The sequence below is a fragment of the Microchirus variegatus genome (assembly GCF_963457635.1).
Source record: "Microchirus variegatus genome assembly, chromosome: 4".
Classification (NCBI taxonomy): domain Eukaryota; kingdom Metazoa; phylum Chordata; class Actinopteri; order Pleuronectiformes; family Soleidae; genus Microchirus; species Microchirus variegatus.
In genome coordinates this window covers 19,637,571-19,658,519 of record NC_139805.1, presented here as the reverse complement: position 1 = coordinate 19,658,519, position 20,949 = coordinate 19,637,571, and the positions used below count along the sequence as shown (strand labels likewise).

General features: G+C 40.1%; 1 protein-coding gene across 1 annotated transcript in view; it reads right to left on the bottom strand.

The window, feature by feature from the left end:
• The window catches only part of notch2 (notch receptor 2), a 49,505-nt gene that overhangs the window by 9,955 nt on the left and 18,601 nt on the right, over window positions 1-20,949 (bottom strand). Inside the window, exons 3-19 of the mRNA XM_083888523.1 lie at window positions 9,577-9,851; window positions 8,829-9,036; window positions 8,558-8,691; window positions 8,028-8,150; window positions 7,226-7,459; window positions 6,577-6,732; window positions 6,291-6,476; window positions 5,991-6,104; window positions 5,788-5,901; window positions 5,408-5,641; window positions 3,398-3,508; window positions 3,103-3,295; window positions 1,944-2,089; window positions 1,723-1,836; window positions 1,492-1,611; window positions 1,234-1,389; window positions 5-233 (exon numbers count right to left, since the gene is read on the bottom strand). Coding sequence (XP_083744649.1) covers window positions 5-233; window positions 1,234-1,389; window positions 1,492-1,611; window positions 1,723-1,836; window positions 1,944-2,089; window positions 3,103-3,295; window positions 3,398-3,508; window positions 5,408-5,641; window positions 5,788-5,901; window positions 5,991-6,104; window positions 6,291-6,476; window positions 6,577-6,732; window positions 7,226-7,459; window positions 8,028-8,150; window positions 8,558-8,691; window positions 8,829-9,036; window positions 9,577-9,851 — 2,847 coding nt within the window. The remainder of the gene's footprint in view (window positions 1-4; window positions 234-1,233; window positions 1,390-1,491; window positions 1,612-1,722; window positions 1,837-1,943; window positions 2,090-3,102; window positions 3,296-3,397; window positions 3,509-5,407; window positions 5,642-5,787; window positions 5,902-5,990; window positions 6,105-6,290; window positions 6,477-6,576; window positions 6,733-7,225; window positions 7,460-8,027; window positions 8,151-8,557; window positions 8,692-8,828; window positions 9,037-9,576; window positions 9,852-20,949) is intronic.

The window sequence follows — 20,949 nt, the reverse complement described above, 5'->3', positions numbered from 1 at the left end:
TCACCTCTCAGTACACTCAAGGATGTTGTGTTCACAAAGGATTCCATCAAAGCCTGGTCGGCACTCGCACACAAAGCTGTTGACGTAGTCCCGGCAGATGGCACCGTTCCTGCAAGGCTGACTGGCGCACTCATCCACCTCAATCTCACAGCGATCCCCTTCAAAACCCGCACGGCAGTCACACGAGAAACTCCCAACGTCGTCCAAACAAGAGCCTCCATTCAAGCATGGGTCTAAAGAGGGGAGAAGAGAGTGACATGACCAAAAATGTACCTTACCATTCAAAAGTTTGGAGTCAACTATACAAATTGTTTGTGTTTTCCATTAAAAGTCACACTTTTATTCATTTATTCATTCATTCATTATTCAAGAGTTGCAAAATTAATAGAAAATATAGTCAAGACATTGATTAGAAGATTAGATTAGATTACAAGATTAGAAATAATGATTTTTATTCCAAATTTTGCCCTTCAAACTTTGCTTTCGTCAAAGAACCAGCAAAACTGTTTGCAGCTGTGCTAACATCATTGCACAGGGGTTTTCAAGGGTTTTCTAATCATCCAATAGCCTTCTAATGTGATTAGCAAACACAATGTACCATTAGAACACTGGAGAGATGGTTGCTGGAAATGGGCCTCAAAAACCAGACGTTTGGAGCTAGAATAGTCGTTTGCCACATTAACAATGTATGGAGTCTGTTTCTGATTAATTTCATGTTCATTGAAAAAGTGCTTTTCCTTCAAAAATAAGGACATTTCTAATTGACCCCAATTTTTGAACTGTAGTGTATTTCAGTCACTGGCAAGATGTCACTGGCTGTTTGACTGGACTTATACGAGTAATAAATCCTTCCTTTAAATATTATCATGTGTCTGAAACTTGTACACCTGTACAGATTTGTACCCATGGGTAACTCAACAGCTCTGGGGACTTTCCATGTTGCCCTTTACTGGAATTATCTCCATTCTGCAAAGATGATTACTTAAGTGCCATAATACAGGGACATAACTAGAGGTGCAGGTTACACTGGGTGATTGATGAATCTAAATCTTTGACAAATGTTGTCTTTTTAAAGTTGTCATTTTCAGAAGTGAAGAAAAGAAAAAGCATCAGGCCAGAAGCATAAAGGGAAGTAGAATTCTACACAAGACACGTGGCCGTTTGCAGGTTTATAGCATACCAAGTGGGTGTGACGACTAACATAGGGACAGAATTAGCTGAAGTGAAACTTACTGGGTGAGCAGTCGTCAATGTCCATCTGACAGTTGCGTCCGCTGTATCCAGGTTGACATTTACACGTGTAGCTGCCGGGGGGGCTATTCATGCAATGACCACCATTTTTGCAAGGATTCTTTTTGCATTCATTCACATCCTCGTTGCAGCGTTGACCTACACAGTTATGAACAAACAGATACACAATGTTACAGGATGACAGGACTGTATCTTAGTTTCCCTCCTCACACTTAAATCACAGGTATATACTGTACGTACCTTGCCAGCCGGTGGGACATCGACAGGTGAAAGAGGTGTAGTCTACAGATGGATGACACACTCCTCCCTTCTCACATGGATGAGAGGCACAGGGAGCCTGCTCTATCTCGCAGTGTTTACCTAAAAAAATTTGAATTAATATACTGTGTTTGCTAAAATAATATCCAGGGTATCACTGCATAAACTATTGATTTGATATTAGGTGGCTATTAATATGATGGTATCACTAACCAGTGAATGGTAGGCTACATTGGCAGGTGTAACTGTTTACTCCATCGATACAAAAGCCATGGTTACGGCAGGGTCCAGACGCACATTCATCTATGTTCTTCTCACAGTTCACACCTGACAAGAGAGAAAGGGTGATTCAATGATATCTTTCTTCAAAATTAAATGCCCTTCTATGACTACTCTGAATAAAGAATAGATAATGATATTACTGATAGTATTACCTCTGAATCCAAGTTGGCATTGACAGGTGTAGCCATTGTGTCTGTCCAAACAACTGCCACCATTTAGGCATGGGTTAGGCTGGCATTCATCCTTTTCCTTTTCACAATGCTGTCCCATCCAGCCAGCTTCACACTCGCAGTGGTACCTTTACACACAGGAGAATGAATCAAATGAATGAAGGCATAAGTTACTTGGCTGAAGAAGAGGGAGTTTACAGTGGGATAATGGCAGAGAAAGCTACATTAAGAGATTCACCGTCTATGTTCAAAACATAGACTTTATGCACTTTGTTCTCCATGTTGTAAGGTGGAAATATAAGAGGCCAACTCTAGAGCCAGTATTTGGTTTGTACAATCAGGGCTACTGTAAAACTGTGACAGTCTAACTGTGGTTCCCACCCCTAATTGTGTCCCTCCCCGTTTCCTATTTAACCAGCAAAGCACTGACTGACAATATACTCAATAATGTTGTTTATTGCGTGTTTGTATGCTGCCTTATATGCCATATAACCACTTCAAAACGGTGAGGATTTTCCCTGTTGATCTAACCAGCGAATCAATGTCATCATTTAATGTGTGTGTTTGTGGGTATACTCCATCCATCACTCCAACCATCCATCCATTATCAACCACATATACAAAATCGGGTCATAAGACTATATTATTTGTGCTTCAAATGAATGAAGACAAATATGTACCTACACCTGATTCTTATTTACAATAATTTACATAAGAATTAATGTATATGGGAAATGGCAAACCCTTAAACCAACCCTTAAAACTGTGGCGCTGAAGCCCACTAAAGCCCATAACCATTCACAGAAGATATTTTGGTGTAAGTATAAAGGTCGGTCAAACAAAATACTTGCATGATTAACCTGTAGAAATGTTTATATTGTTATATTGTTATAATAGTGTTATTTTTAAACTGCATACATGTTTCCTGCATGAGTTCCAATAAAGTTATTGATAATTAATTAACCTCTTTTACACAGTACTGTTTATTCACATACTAGTGCCAATACTTAATTGTCAAATGTTGATGTTTAGCAGGAACAGAAATTGTAAATCAATGATTTTGACTTTTTGCCCAACAACTGGTTATGAATAATTTAACTTCTTATCAATGCTATGTTACTACTGTATGTTGACAGCCTACCCATGTTGTTGTTCAACACATTCTCCATGCACACAAGGCTGAGGAGCACAATGGTCTGTCCCAGACAGGCACAAAGGGCCGTGGGTGCTGGGTGGGCACAGGCAGTGAAATCCATTGACTATGTCCATACAGGTCCCGCCACTCATACATGGGTTTGAGTGGCACTCGTTGATCTCCACGTCACATTTATCTCCTAACACAGAGAAATCAAAAGAATATTTAGTGTTTTATAACCACTTAATTTCTAAAACATCTTTGAAGGTTTTCAGTTTTACGGGACTTTAGAATGACGTACCAGTGTATCCTGGGGAGCACATGCATTTGTACTCGTTAATCCCATCCTGGCACTCTCCATACTCACAGGGGTTGCTAGCACAGTCATCTTCATTAGTCTCACAGTTTACTCCTGAAGACAAACACACATAACAAATCACATCACTGTTGGTAAGAGATTTGTAAAAAGCTGCATTAGGAGAGAAGTTAAAATAACTGGGTGGGAAAAACATATTGACCACCAGAGGGAGTAAGACGCCATATGAATAAAGCTCACCAAGACATGAAAAGGGGTTAACAAAAATGGAGATGGACCTTGAATTGAGTACAGGAATAATAGAAGTTTGGCATTTTTTCAGTGGGAGAAGGCAATGGAGAGGGAAGAGAGGAGGAACAAAAAGAGAGGGAGAGAATAGTGGACAACAACAGCACATCAAAGGAGGGGAAGTGAGGGCATAAAACCTCAAAGTGAGACCTGACAGGGTGACCTGATGCCAGTTCTAGTAAAGTGAGTACAGTACAGACTCCAGTACCAGGCCTCAGGGTGATACAACACACTAAAGTGATCTTACTAATCCACAGAGCAATGTGGAGTAGCACCACTCCACCCAGACTTGTGACTGCTAACACACATGACAAATGCTCTAAACTTCACTGAAAGCTGTACAGGAAGCTCAAAGTTGTGGGGGATGGAGGGCTTTATATTCTATTAAAGCTGTTCTCTCCACACGAGAACACTCTCAGAGGCAGACTAATGCAACATAAACAAATGTTCTCAATTGTTTCTCAACTAAAGAATAAATATATAGACCTACACACATTATTATCATTTCAATCGATGAATCTGGAAACTTTACATAGACCACATATTACAGGCTCTCAAGGGGTCCACAACCCTATGAGAACCTATGATTTTAGAGACATTAACAACAAAATAGCAAGTTATTTTAGATTTCCAAAGAAGTGTTGTGTTACAACGTGTAAGAGGAACTGAACTCAACTAAATGTTTGTTGTTGATTGTTTAGTCTATGTGGTTGCTATAGTAGCCACATACACATGTCTTAAACTAGAGGGTGGAATATACAATACAATGAGAGAACATCTGCAATGACACCAAGATGACAGGTGTTTCAGGGTGACTTGTTATCTCTGTGTGTATTCACACTAGGTAACTTTTCTCAAGGAATAATACAGGCCTTAAAGCTAGGGTGTGTAATGTTTTATTTCTGAAACACTTTATCTTCACCGAGGAGGTTTACCGTTTTGCTGACATGTTGTCTGTCTGTATGTTTGTTTTTATTTAATCTTTGTGAGCAGCAAAACAAAGCAAGTTTTCTTTTTAAATTGTACATTGGTTAAAAGTATTTTGTTTGTGATCCAGATACCGTTAACTCAGCAGAACTTTGTGTTCTCTGGGTGCTTTCTCCAGTCCAATCCTATTCACATCCTGAAAAATAAATAAAGCTGGTCTAAATAGGTTAAATCGAGCTCACAAAATTACACTCCAACTGCTTTTCTCGGCTAGAGTAAGTTTGTTTACCATGACAGTTTCAACTGCATGTTTTCAAACATACCTAAGGGACAAAGGACTAACCCCAAGAAACAAACTGGAAAAGAATGTAGTCAGAGTATAATAAATAAAGCTGTCTGGGAGACAGAGCTGGTGTTTATAGGCCTTGTAATTCTTTAATAGACACAACCAATTATTATAAAATGACCTACTAGCATCCATGTCTGTCACCAACTGTCATCAAAACACAAAGGCAGACACGGTAATCGAAAGTTAGCTAATGAGTCACAGACAAATATAAAAGAGAAAGGTCAGCAAAATTTCCTGTTCCACTACAGACGAGTTCCAATAGATCAGCTGCATTTTGTCAAAGCACAGCCTGCTATTGTCAGCATTTACAACATATAAAGAGGATTTTGTATGTTGAACAACACTTTTTCTTTTATTAACAAAAACATTTGACTTCTTATATTTTGACGTCTCAAAATACAGACAATAATCCATTACTCTTAAGTCCTCACCTGTAGTCCCTGATGGGCAGTTACACTGGTAGGCATTAACCAGATCGATGCAGCGTCCTCGGTTCTGGCAGGGGTTGCTGTGGCACTCTTTGACTTGGATATTACAGATGGAGCCCGTGTACCCTGCGAAGCACTCACAGGAGTAGGTGGCGATGCCGTCTTTACACAGACCATGGTGGCAAGGCTCTGGCAGACAGTCATTGATGTTATCCTCACAAAGCGGGCCAGTAAAGCCTAGGGGAGGACCAAAAACAATAGCTTTATGGACTATGAGATGATTTCAGATTATTTTCCGGGTCGAATCCCCGTTTTTAATGCACAACAGCAGTGTTGCCTAAACTAATCTGAATTAGGCCCATGTCATTTACACTTCAGTTTACCTTCAGCACATTCACAGTCATATCCGTTGGGTCGGTCAATACACTTGGCTCCATTTAAACAGGGTGTGCTGGAGCACTCATCAATGTCGATCTGGCAGGTTTCACCACTGAAGCCTGAAAACCAAAACACAGAAACACACGATGAACATAATAAGGATTTATTAAGAACATTAATCAAAGAGCACCGAGTCATGTTAACCAACCTGCGGGGCACTCGCAGACAAAGCGGCTGACTTGGTCCAGACATTTACCCTGGTTCAAACAAGGGGAACTGAGACACTCATCCACCTCTACCTCACAGTGAGGCCCCTCAAATCCTGCACAGATATAACAGAGGAGTCATTATCTGGAACATCCAGTTTGTGACGCATATCTTATTGTAATCCAAAAAAACTCCTTTCTGACTCCAAACCACAGACAATTTCTGCACTTTTTATGTCTTATGACTTTTTGTCTAATTTGCTGAAATGAGAAGTAACACATCATTTCTCCAGTAAACGTACCAGGCATGCAGATGCAGGTGTAATCGCCAATGCGATCCAGACAAGTGCCATCATTCTGACACGGGCTAGAAGCACACTCGTTGATATCTTGTTCACAACGAGGCCCAGCGTAACCCTTAACACAGTTGCAGGTGAAGGAGCCAGCAGTGTTGACACACTGGCCACCGTGCTCACAAGGGTTGGTACCTGAGGGTGAAGGAAGAAAGAAAAAGAGTTAAAAAAAATCTGAAGATCAAGCAAGTTATATATGTACAGAAGTTAAGACAGGGTAAGTGCTATTTCTTACCAATGCTGCATTCATCTCTGTCTGTGTTGCAGGTGCTGCCGACATAACCAAGAGGGCAGTTACAGTTGAACATGCCGCTGATGGGGTTGGTGTCACACTGAGAGCCCTCTCTACAGGGGTTACTGATACAGGCATCATCTCTATGGCACAGCAAACCTGTGAAGAAGAATGTGTTGACGATCAATCAATCAATAAAAATGCGTTTGTCCTGTGCCGAGTAGATTCAGGGTTGTGCAGTTCAAAGAAAAGGAACTTTTACACACTTCATTTACAACAGATGACTAGAAGCAAGCTGCCCATGTCTGAAACACCATGAATTGATGACATGTTCTCTTTTAGACTTGTTTTGCAGTATATGGACTTTTTGCCTATGCTGATTATGGATAGGCTTGTTCTACAGAATGCAGCATCTTGTGATTCAAAACTATTTGAACAGTAAGTTCATTGCAAAAAAAGAGGTTTAATGAAGCGATAATTACAGTTATTTTGATTTGTGTTCCCTTTTTTCCAGTTGTAACCAACGACACACAACAGTATGTAAAGGGAACTACAAAGTTATAGCATTAACCCACAGATATTTCTGTTTTTGTAACATTCTTAAAAATTGGTATTAAAAACCTCTGCAAGTGGTCACCCGCAATTGGCTCACCTGTCTTTCCATGGGGGCAGACACAGATGAAAGAGGCAACGCGGTCAATGCATGTGGAGCCTTGGCTGCACGCAGCTGTAGCACAGTCATCGATGTTTTCCGAGCAGTCGCGACCGCTCCAGCCGTTGACGCACACGCAGACGTAAGTACCAATCAGGTTGCTGCATGTACCGCCATTTTGGCAAGTGTTGGGCTGCAGACGACATTCATCCACATCCTCTGTGCAGTGTTGACCTGTGGAGGAGAAGATAGGAAGGTTTAAAAAAAAATGGGAAGAACAATTTTATTTTCGAATATTCTTAAGGTTTTCCATCTTAGATAAGTTTTTGTGTTGAGTTTTTGATCATCTGCAGAGGATATTTTGACACACTCAACTCCAGCGTTATGTTTGCTTAGCTACCCTCGCTGATGTATGCATGTTTGTTTTGTAAATGGCAACCTTGCGCATGCCACATAAGTGTGTTGGCGGAGACACGCCTTGTGCAAGGACATCCGAGGAAAAGTAGGAAGTATAATATCAAAACATACTACATGAAAGGAAACCAGCTCTTTATCATTGATCTATTCTTACTGATGCTTTAAATGTCACAAAATAATTAAAACTCTCTAAATAGAAAAGGTATTTCATGAAGAAAATGTTAAAAACATTCTGACTCAAATGTGTATATAGGCACCAAAAAGCTTGGCTATGACATCATGAGTGAAATACATCAATAACTAAATTCAGACACACTCAGTGTCTTCATATGTTTAATATCTTATGTGGATTTGAGATTAAATATAATACACCAGATTCCCTTACCAGTCCACTCTGGTGGGCATTGACAGTTGTAGGTATTGACTCCATCCATACAGGTTCCTCCATTTGCACACTGATGGCCAGGACAGTCATCGATGTTGTTCTCACAGTTTGTCCCATTGAAACCTTGCACACATGGAAAGACAAACACGTTATTATTAAATTATTCTTTGCTATCACATATATTTGCTTTAATACGATGCCCTCCAGAAACAGAAGATATAATGGGCAGGTGTAAGTGTTTGAACAGCTGCGTGTTTGATTATTGTGTCTACTGAACTGTAGCAAACCGACAGTGCAACGTGTTTAATATAGCACAGACGACAGGATCGTGCTGTTTACACTGTACACATAATGTAACAATTGAGAACTTCTGGATAACATTTTTCACTCCGTCATCACTTCCTCCTGTTCTCTGAGATTCTGCTTTCCCTTTCTCTCACCAGACTGTGAGATGGATGGTTGGTTGGGGGGGGGGGGGGTAGAGGGTGAAAGAAAACAAATTAAGGCTTTCATAATCTGAATTCTCTCACCTGGAAGGCAGTGGCAAGAGTAGCTGGTTTCAGATGTCTGGTGGCAAGTGCCTCCATTTAAGCATGGTGAAGGAGAGCATGGGATGTACGAGCTTTCACAATGTCGGCCCGTAAACCCCGAGGCACAAACGCACCTGTAGCAATGGAAAGAGTAATTTTTTTCATTTTCATTTCTTTCTTGACAGTGTACATCAGTAGTCAAAATGTAGCAATAAATATTGTCCAAATATTTATGTTTTTCAATTTGGATTATGATAAAGTAGGTTCATACTTGTAGGAACCAGGGGTGTTGAGGCATACTCCTTCATTTAGACATATGGAGGGCGTGGAGGCACATTCGTTTGTGTCATTTAGACAGCGAGGACCTGTGTAGCCAGGAGGACAGGAACATGTGTAACTACCAGCAGATGGAGAGCTGCACTTTCCACCATTACCGCAGGGACTGGACAGACAGCTGTCTTCATGCTCACACCGTGGACCTGGGAATGAAAACAAAGCAGAGGACAAAGAGATTAGCATTTTAGTTGTCGTTTGTGTCATTTGACAATGTGAATGTTTATTTGTGCTCAAATCAAATATGTGCTCATCACGGTTTTTTTTGTCTTTTATCCATGATACTTACATGAAGTACCTTTAAAATAAGGTTGATTGGATCACAGTGTAATGATAATTATAAGATACCTTTTATCAGAGTAGCTATTATTTCATCAGTAAGTGTGGGCCAAAAAGATATAATGAGGCGATTGAAGCAACTTTAGTTTTTTTAGTCTTTAAATATCCAGGATCTAGATCTGGATCTTGCCCGTCCATCTTAATCTTGTTAATCCCCACATTGAATGACTTTCATTATATTTTCTGTGTAATGTTTTGAGATCACAGACGGGAAGTAATAACAGGACTTTCAGCATTAGCTTAACATAGCCTCCTGCAATGCAAACAAGTTAATTAAGGTCGAGTTGTGAACGACAGACATAACTGCCTTTGTGGCAAAACCTCTCAACAGACAAACAGTTCCTTACCTGTCCATCCTCTGGCACACACGCATTTATACTTGTCGAGGGACAGCAGGGCGCAGACTCCTTTGTTGGCACAGGGGTTGTTGGGGTAACATGTGGAGTTTTGGGGAGTTTGGCAGTGCTGGCCAATGAAGCCGAGTGGACAGGTGCAGGTTGCGCTGCCAGGGACAGGTACACCAGCTGATATGGACACTGAGCAGTTCCCTCCATTCAGGCAGAAGCCAGGCTGACAGGGATCCTTGTGTTGGCAGTACTCACCCAGGAAGCCAGGTGCACACCTGGACACACACATAAAACCACAAATGGAAGTGAGGGTGCATCCAATATATAAGCATTCCAAGTCACTTATTCCTTAATACAGACGATGGAGCTTTAATAAATTTAATCAAAAATACAAGTATGTGTGGGTGCGTGTGGGTGCGTGTGTGTGCGTGTGTGAGAGAGAGCGAGTATGTGTATGTGTTTGCGTTTGTGTTTGACAGAGACAAACACACACAACAAAAGGGTGAGTTTCAGGTCCATGAATGTATTGTAATGTACCACATCAGACAAGTACTGCAGAGATCTGCTCAACATGCCTGTAGTACACACACACACACGCATCAAAGACTATCCGATGAAGTACTATTGATACAGTCTTATCACTGCACTAAAATTATCGAAACAACAGTGTGTGAGGCACCACACCAGGAGGAGTATTAGCAAAATATGTAGTTGTGAAGAAAGACTAATTGTTTAGTTCAATTACTGAACCATGTTGGAAGCAATTATTGATTTCATTAACATTAAATTACTTTTTTCCTATTAGACATACAGTATGACGCTATAGATAGTGCAGCGAATGAGCGCTTTGACAGGAGGTGTACAAATTGCCTTTGCACACCAGACTTTATTGATGCCACATTTAGAAGTGTTTACAAACAAACAGGACCTACCACAAACCTTTAACTGTCTGACAAACATCCTACAGTGTGTCCTGAAGCAGTGAAGTAAGCTTGTGAATCAAGTAAGCTCCCCTCTTCCATGTTCCATAGCCAGGTATTTATCCTCTTTCTCTGTAGTATTAAGTAAAATGACTAAGCATCAGCTTATCATAACTAGATGCTGATTTTTTATTTTGAATTTTCCTGGCCTTTATAACTTATTACTAAATCTTGTAGTGCCAATTTCATGCCATTTTTTGTTCTGATATGCAAAGGCCTTAAGAGCTCTGTTATAACAATCAAATGAAAGTTGTAAATGGTCGTACTTATATGTCTTCATTACTAATGAGTGTGTTTTAGGAGAACTATGCAACAACCAGGTCTGTTCGCACCTTGGTGGATTGCCATCACAGCGACAGAGTTGTCAAGAAAATGATTTGCAAAACGAAACCCTGCTAAGAGAAAAGGGAAAAGCCAATCTCGATGGAAGGGTTAAAGTGAGGTCAGTGATGGCAAAGAAGAAGTTCAAAAGCAGAAGGATGTGAGGTGGAGTCATCTGGAAGTTGTTGACTGAAGCTTGGTAGAAACTAAAAACAACAAGGGGGAAGCACAAGCAACATTCTTGAGAAAAGTTTTCATACGTGAGCACTATTCTTGCCAAAAGCAAAGTAATGCCACGCAGCATGCCAATACGGATGAGTAGCAAAGAACTAGAAAAGATACAGATTACAATCTGGGAATTATCCAATCAGGTGCCTCTGTTCTTCCATCCACTCACTTATTCATCACCTTGTTCTTTTGATTTTTTCAAAGTGTTTTCACTGTGTGTGCGCGCTGAGCAGTGGTTAGGAAACTACAATATTACACAACATGTGCACTCGGGATGTAATCAGAGACAATGTTCCCTCCGTCACTTTCTATTCCTTTGTTTGTTCTCAGACCCTCCCACTTTCACTTCTCTAGTGTGTGATGGTATTTGGTCAGAGGTCTTATTTAGTTAAAATGTTAATAGTCAGGTAATTTCCTGTGTATGCTATTTTATTCATTCACTCTCACGTGTGTGTGTGTGCAGGGCACATGGCAGACACGCTGTCTGGGGACTGAGGGCGACTGAGCGACATGCCGCCTCTTAGACAGGCCTCTAAACCCACCTCCCTAGAGGAGCTCAGGTAACATAATAGGAGAGCAGAGTACAGCTCACAGTATCCGACACACACGCATACACAGAAACTGACATGTGCAGTTTAATCTTCTACGTGTTATTAAAAATCATACTTTATTAATATGAAATTGAGACAAACAGTGGAGATGGGGTTATACAAAACTCGGGCTCATGTTCACGAACTGTTATTAATGACTTGCCACTCCACCCCAAAGCAGCTTGAAGTTATTAGATTGTGAGTGCATGGGAAAGTCGAAGGAGAGTCATGAATCACGCCAGGCAGAGGTTTCACAGATCAATCACATGTGTGATAATGGTATGATGTGAGTCATCCATTTACTGTCTCTTCAAATATAGAGAGCACCATCTACCAACAAAAGTCCCACATGTACAGTTGATAAAATCAACATGAGACATCTAATTTGTATTCATTAACCACAACAAACGCTACAATGAGCACTACAATTTTCTATTTTTGAGACAAGACATTTTTCTTAAACTTACTTCAAGTAAACAATAGCTCTGGCAGTATTTATATTCATTGATCCTGGTGGTACTAAGTGAAGCATGATAAATTCATCAATTACAGCGTTCAGGCATCATTATTTCTACATTTGTGTGTGTGTGTGATTTTATTCATTTTTAAAAGTCAACGAATAGTTTAAAAAGAAAAAAAAAGAACAGAATTTGTCACAGCTTCATCAAATGTACTATTTTCTTCAGTTGAATAAAGCTTGCATAAAACTTTTGTGAGCTTACTGAATGTTATTTAATCATGACCAACACATCATTGTCTGATCATGGGATTTGGTGTCAACAACACAATAAAGAATATTATTTTGGCATTTAAATACATGGTTCATGTATTCTCTACCAAAAAAAAATCAAGGATAATAAAAATTTCATCAATCTTTATTGATTGACCTCTAAAAGATGTACAGTATATGTAGCAACACTGCGACTCCAAGCACACCCACAAATGTATGCCTAACACACACATAAATACACAATCACAAAGATGCCCACCGAGCCACTCTAAACAAACACAACTTTGTCATGTTATCTCAACAAGAAGGCCTGTCTGGGAATTAGTGCTGCTCTTTTTCTTCTTTTTTTTTCTACCGGACAACCTCTCTGCCCCTATCCGAGAGTAATGACACAGCTCTCTGCCCTCTAACATACATCACATTAGCAGGCTGCCTCACAAAGCACACCATGTCCAGGTTAACGCCAGGTTTACATTTCACTGGGAACATTTCACACATTTTCACCTTTAAATCTAAAGGTAACATGAGATGCATAGTCCAGAATAACCACTTCAGTGAGAGAAAGGGGACATTTGAAACATGTGCTTTGTTGTAATACCTTAGTCTATTCTTTCAGTCATTTGAGTTTGGAATAAACATGACTTTGTGACTTTTTATTTTACTGTTGTGAAACCGCCTGGCAACTCAAAACCTCTGCTCTCTTAGGTTGTCAAAAAATCTTAAAGTGCTTTTCTAACCAGTGTTGACAGAACCAAAATGCTACAGCGTCAGAAAACGATACCAACTCTGTCCTTCAGGTTTCACTACGAGATAGAGAGCTCATTATTAGCCACTGGCTGTATCACCAGGACTTGAGGAACACAAACAAAGCTGTGCATGATTCACATTATTGTCGGGGAGGGGTAGCTTAGCGGAGAAGAGATAACCCGCTGACTCTCGCTGAATACAACCCAGGGAGAAGTCTCATTCTTCTGGCAAACTTACACAGAAAAAAAAAAAGAGCCAGCTTTTGCACTCAAGACGAATGTGCTCAGAAACTTAAACACACACAGTCAGCTCTGCTTTCATGAACAACACTGCAGAGAGGGTTTATGCAGCCAAACTCATCTATGGGATTCTTTGTTTTGCTCCATGAAGACTTTTTTTCCCCCCTCGTCTTTTCTACATCTTTCTCTTGCTCTGTGAAGTTTCCTGCAGCCCTTCTTTCCCTCCATTTCTCACTCCTCCACTTCTCATTTCTACCCCACTCCCGGGGTTTCAGGTTTCTACAGCTGGTTCACATTAGCGCCCCCGTCTCATGCACCTTCTCCCCTCCTTGCTCTTTCTCTGCACCCCCTCTCTCTTCATTTTCTCTCTTCTCCTCCTCCTTCACCATCATGTGCTGACCTCTGCCTGTCCTGGCTGTCTGTGGAGGCTTCAATAAGCAGGGAGGGGAGGGATGATCCTCACTCATTCATGTTATGTACCGAACCTCCTCGATTTTTTAATTCCTGTGTCCCAGGCTCCTCTTTCTACTCCTACTCTCAATTCAGCGTCCCTTTTCCGTGTCAATTGTCTCCTCCTCCGACCTCTCCTTCTTTCGTCAACTATACATACCTCCTCCCCAAGCTGCTATTCTAGTCTCAGCAAAGCCTAATAACTCCATCATGCTTCCCCCTGCAGCCATAGCCACAGAAAAAAACGACAAGAGAGAGGGAAAGAGGGAGAGCATGAACCAGCTCTTATTTCAATCTCTGAATCACTCCCTCGCTTGGCTGGTGCATAGATGGCCTATTCACTGTGCGGTGTACATGCATGTACTGTATGTTCCAAGTCAAATTTAAAGGCACAATATTATCTTTACTGCAGCTTATACATGGCTCAGCAGCGGCGGGGGTAAATCAGAGGTTTAAGGATAGTATTGTAGCAAACAATAGACCTTTTTAAGAAAAGCGAAGTGCAGTGAAACTTGTCCAGAATGGTAGAAAATGTAGTTTAAATTCATAAAATCTTCTGCTATTTAGACTATAACGTCAAATACCACATTACTTGCATTAAGCTACTGGGAGCTAACAGCAGTTAGCATTTGGAAAAGTGATAATTTGCAGGCTCTAGCAGGCACATTGCCGTCATATATAACATGTATCCCCTGGACAGATAAATCCTCTGAGGCTGGATGTCTGTGTAGGCCTCTGCACTGCGGAGCCAAGAATAGAACTTTTTACGGACTTCCGGTTTTCAGATGCCATTGCCCTCGCCAGCACTCTCACGTGTTTTACGGACAAAGCGGAACTCCGCGAAACAATAATCCCAGGAATTTTGCGCCTTGTGTCATCCCAAGGAGCACCGAAGTCAACATCGCATGTTTTATCTCCTGTACTTCGACTGAGGAGGACCACAAAACATGAGTGAGTCATCTTTTTTCACACTTTGGCGACTGGTAGGTCCTCCAGAGTCCCAAATATAAGGATTAAACTTATTAAAAAGTTGATTTTGCATTTAGGTGAAAAGTCTGTGTAATGCAATGTTGTAAAAACCAATGAATGCTGGGATTGGGACAGAGTTGTTGCAAAGAACTAATTTTCCTGAAGAACAGATGAAAATTCACAGCCGGATGGGGGGGGGGGGGACTCATTTTCACACCTTCATTTGGTTTGGTTCACTTTTCACACAGTGGACAAAACCGCCTGGACAACATCACGCAGTTAAAACAGCTGCTTAAATCATTGTTTGTTAAGGCCGATTCCCAATTTCCCCAATTACCATTCAATACTGAAATAAAAAGCTATTTATATTAAGTCACTTTTATTAGAGTTCAATAGATTTATCACCAATATGAAGACGATGAAGATGGTTTCCAGGTGCATGTAATAAACTGTTGGTGCCTACACTATAAATAGCCATAGCTGTGAGCAAATCTGAGACATCAGAGTGTTTCTATCCATTTCTGGATAATTGTAGGTTGTTCAAATCAAGCTTGTACATGTGGGCCATTTCCGCAAAACTGAAATATTCATGCCTATGTCTTTATAAATCAATATTAAAGACTTGTTCAGACTTACACCTAACCATGGAAATGGATAGTGAGTTTTTGAAAGATATTTTCTTGCTTTTCCCACAGTGTTGAACAGGTCTTGTGTGTGACTAGCAGTAGTGTACCAGTTTAGCCCACAAAGCAGTGGGTGCCACGGGTAAAAGAGATCTGTTCTACACTGGAAAAATAAAATGCACCTATACTTAGAAGTAAAGGTTTAATTATGGGTTTTTCTTTGGCAGGATGGAAACGATGAATCTATTACTTAAATATTCATCAGTAACAATGTAGCTTTTGTGAGTTGGAGGTGTGTTTTTTTTTTTGCATGGTAACTCACTTCCCATCACTGTTTTGTTTCTTTACTCTTTCATAGTTAAGAAGAGAGAAAGCAAAAACAACATCAAAGAGAAGGGGAGAGATGTCGAAATTACAGAGACAAAAGAAAAAAACACATGACAGAAAAGAGGAAGGTGGACAAAGTTAACCAATTGCACTAAGGTGGAAATAAAAGTCACGAAAAAGCAACAACAACGAGGTATTGTAAGAGAAAAGGAAGCAGGGCAGACAGACACCGAAGCATCAGTGCAGACAGAATAAAGGAGCACAGCGCAGGGTGGAGTCTAAACTAGAGCCATGTGGTAAACTTTCAAGCTATGTTTAGAAACATGTTCATAAAGAGTCAACTGAGAAAGCACGGGACACATTTACACTCTGAAAACGTCTTCTGCCCATCTTACTATGTTGTTCTGTCATTATCCTGGTTCTGCGGTCGTTTTAAGCGGAATCACCAAAAATAGGTCTGCCGGCCTTTAAGAGTTTCATGTGCTGGTCTCCTCTAAGCAAAGTGAAGAACAACAGATTTAGAAACACTCTATGAAGGTCACGTTAACCGGATTTCTATTGTTTTGTTAAATAGTGACTTTTTTTCTTTCATAACATTACTTGAAGCCACCCAAAGATATTTGCTATCTGCTAATATTGGTTTTTGTCTTTATTTCAAATACCTGCTTGAACAAAACGGAGTGTGTTTTGAGTATTTCTTTATTGTATTTCATTGATGCTTGCTAATTATCCAATCATAAATTCAACTTTATTAATGCTTGATCAAGGGAAGGAGGGCTAAAGCTCATACTTGTCAAAGAGGGGTAATGTGTAGTACACTTCGACCATATGACAAAGCAGAGGTACAGTGTCACCATCACTGTGTGACAGAGAGATACTTATCACCTCAATGAATGTGGGTTTATGGTCTGGTTGCTACATTCCTCACCGTTTCGGAAGGCTTCCTCTTTCTGAGAGTAAGGGTTGAGCTTCCAGGCCTCGAAACAGCATGCGGTCTGTGTATTTTACCCTTCATTTGTTTGTTTATATGTCTGTTTATTTCATCGTGAAGATCCTTGAAGAGAGAGAGAGTCAAGTCTGCTCGCAGGCTAATGATTTGGCGCTAGTGCTGAAATAATAATAAATAACTAAGTTATTTATAAAATAAAAGAGATACAATTTAGTTGAATATATTTTTGTTAACTTATGGAGCAACTTAAAAGACATTTACTGGTTTCAGCATTTGCGTGGTGTTACGAAATCACAGATCTCATGACGGAACTGCAGCCAAAGTATAAAATTCCAAGCTGCACCACAATTTCATGACACATGCATAACTGTATGCTACAAAATAGTAAAGCAGATGAGAAAACACTCAAAAGCAAACTGGACCAAATAGTGGAAACAGGGCTGATGTGAACTTGCCCCCAGGCTCAAGGTGCCTCCTACTATTCACACACACACACACACACACACACACACACACACACACACACACACACACACACACACACACACACACACACACACACACACACACACACACACACACACACACACACACACACACACACACACACACACACACACACACACACACACACACACACACACACACACACACACACACACACACACACACACACACACACACACACACACACACACACACACACACACACACACACACACACACACACACACACACACACACACACACACACACACACACACACACACACACACACACACACACACACACACACACGGTCCCTGTACACAAAGAAACTCTTATCATTGTAAATGTCTGTATTTATATAGCGCTTTTCTAGTCTTGATGGCCAATCAAAGCTGCTTTACACGACCCATTCACTCACATTTTCATACAGCACACCTATATGTAGACTCGGAGTGCCGGGAATCGAACCCACATCCTTCGTGTTGAAAGGCAACTCGCTCTACCGTGGTCGCCCCAAATCACTGGTCCCTCTTTCAAATTCAGCAATGCATGAACCATTTTAGTTTGCTGCCTGAACAATGCAGCTCGTCCTAATGTTGCACAGCCAAAATATGGCTGAAATGAGCATGTTTCTCCAGGTGTCGTGTTTCCACCGCTGCCAGTGAATGCCAATTGTATCCTTTCCCGACTGCAGACAAAAGCCAGATGTTAGTGGGCGTTAGAAAGAAACATTTTCAGCAAAAAAAACAAAAAAAATACCACTATAATGGAAATGTTCAAACCCAGATGAATTAAAAGATCATATGACTGATAAGGGTAAAAGGTGAAGATGACAAAAAAAACTAATGTCAGAGACAAATTAAGTGATGGTTAAAGAAAAAGAAATGATTGCATTTGTGGTGATAGGTCTGGGTTGTGGAATAAGGATTAAGAGGCCAGGTGAGTTGTGTTCACAGACATCTCAGCCCTTGCAGCAGTGGGAGGGAGTGAGGCTTGGATGGATGAGTGACAGTTTGATGAAGAAGGCATAACAAGAGGAAAATTACACTCCTTTTTCTACTCTGGTCCTCTCCCTTCCCCCCTCAGCGCTGCTCTCTCATCATTAGTTAGGACTTGTGCTCCAAGGTATTCCTCCTCAAATTACCTTAAAAGAGACATCCTCTTTTCTTTTGGTCCTTTCTCTTCCTCTGTCTGCCCAGCAGGCAAATTCTACCTGTCACTCAGCAACAGGTCTGCACAGCACTGTAACACTCTCCCCTCACAATGATGAAAAGCATTTTTATATATATATATATATATATATATATAAACAAAAGAGCGAGACTGCGAAAAATGGAGATCTTGAAAACATGAGATCTTCATAGACTGCTTATAAATTAACTCAGCAAGTCCGACTTCATGTAACAGAGCTTTCCATTCCATTATTTTGCTATTCTCTGTGTCCATTTTATGAAAAATAGCTTCGGATTCCAAACATGTCTGTCTGTATCAGTCCAGACCCTCTATGCTCGATACGGTGAGTGTTAGGAGTGATCTTCCGTTACACTGCACCTTTAACTGCAAAGCCCATTTTTAACACACAATGCAAACATACACTAAAGCAAACAATGTTGACAAAGCAATATATACACAGACTTGCTGGCATTTGGGATTAAAATGAAATATATCCCTATAAAATAACCTTGTTTGTTTGATCTAATAACACTGCACACTAATCATCAACATGTTCTTATAAATGACAATGGTGTGATAAAATAAATAACAAATCCTTTCCTTGGTGATGACACTGAAAGCGAGATTCTAGTAGCGATGTAGAAGAACTGTCACTGACAATGTCAGCTGTCCTCCTGAACATGACGAGACATAACTCGTATCAAGTCGTTTTGACATTTTATTTACTTGTTTATTCATGTTTTGTTCGATCCATTTTATCATAGGGAACAGGGTTTGTGGCCTAAACTGGAGCCAACCATCTAGGGAGATCAGGTTTTGGCATAACCTTTGGGAACGCATTCTTTGATCAAGCACAGGAGTGGTTTAAATGTGGTTTTAACTTTAACTTGAATGCAAAGAAGCATCACAAAGTTTGCTTCACGTGTTGATAATCGGGTAGATAAACTCTTAAAATTGCTGCATTTTAAGGAATAGTGGCATTACAACGCAGCAAAGGGGTGATTCACACCCACCCCCTCCAGAAACCGCTACCTAGACACCAGTGTTTCTGTGCTCTCAGTCACTATCTCCCTCCAGCAAGTTACAACTATGTAGACAATAACTGATAGAAAGACAAAACACAACTATTTCTCACACCCTGAGCCGATGGCTTGCAGAGTCACCGGTTAGACAGCTTCTCTACAACCAGCCCTCTCAACCTCTCCCATGTACACAACATTCCTGAGACATCTGTGCTTTCAAACAACTATTTTCACAGACATTTTCAAATAGTTTTGAATTGTTAAATAGGAAATATTGTCAAGTAGGGCTGAACAATTCATCAAAATCGGGTAATTTTCAAATCGCAGTAGGCAAAATATTTGTCAAAGCCAAAATGTGGGTCGAAATGAATTATTGTCTCCACATTTTATTCTACGGACTGAAGAGATCATCTTTGTTTGTCTCAGATCTGAACAAAAATCACACAATAATCATTTTAAATATGATGTAAACATTACCATTCCGTCTGATATCGGGAATCATATCGCAATCCCTGTCAAAATAAACACAATTTGATATTTGTTCAAAATAGTTCAGCCCTACTATAAACAGACACAGAGATCAAAATGTTAAATGATTTCCTTTTCCCTGTCTGATAAAAAACATCTAAAAAGGGCATTAAACAATGGAAAAATAGATTCATACTCAGTTGTCGCATTTTTCAAACTTTCCAGGATGTATGGGAAATCTGCAGAGGAAGTGCTCAAAGCGGAAACATAGACACAGAAGCTCATTCTGAAGCCAATCAAAACAAAGCTTTGAAGCAAATTATTGAGTCACATCAGTCATGTCCTCACCTGTATTTGTGATGATGATTAGCCTGAGAATAGCCTTCCTCTCGTCATATATAAAACTCAACTATACTGTACCGTTCAAAAGTTTGGGGTCACCTATACAATTTGTTTGTGTTTTCCATTAAAAGTCACACTTTTATTCATCAAAAGAGTTGCAAAATGAATAGAAAATATAGTCAAGACATTGACAAGATTAGAAATAATGATTTTTATTCCAAATAATAATTTTGCCCTTTCGTCAAAGAACCAGCTAAACTGTTTTCAGCTGTGCTAACATCATTGCACAAGGGTTTTCACGGGTTTTATAATCATCCAATAGCCTTCTAACGCCATTAGCAAACACAATGTAGAACACAGGAAATGGGCCTCTATACACATATGTACATATTCCATTAAAAAAACAGACATTTGCAGCGAGAATAGTCGTTTACCACATTAACAATGTAAAGAGTGTATTTCTGATTCATTTAATGTTATATTCATTGAAAAATTGCTTTTCCTTCAAAATGATAAGGACATTTCCAAGTGATCCCAAACTTTTGAACGGTAGTGTTGTAAAAAAGATACAACTGCATTAATTCAGGGTCTGACAGGATGCATGTGATAGAATTATTAAATTTTAACACAATAAGCCTTTGACAGAATTGTTCTTGACAAACTCTTTGGGGGCTGGACATTCAGTAAAAACTTTACATTTTGGCCAAATAATTTGTTGTAGTTTTG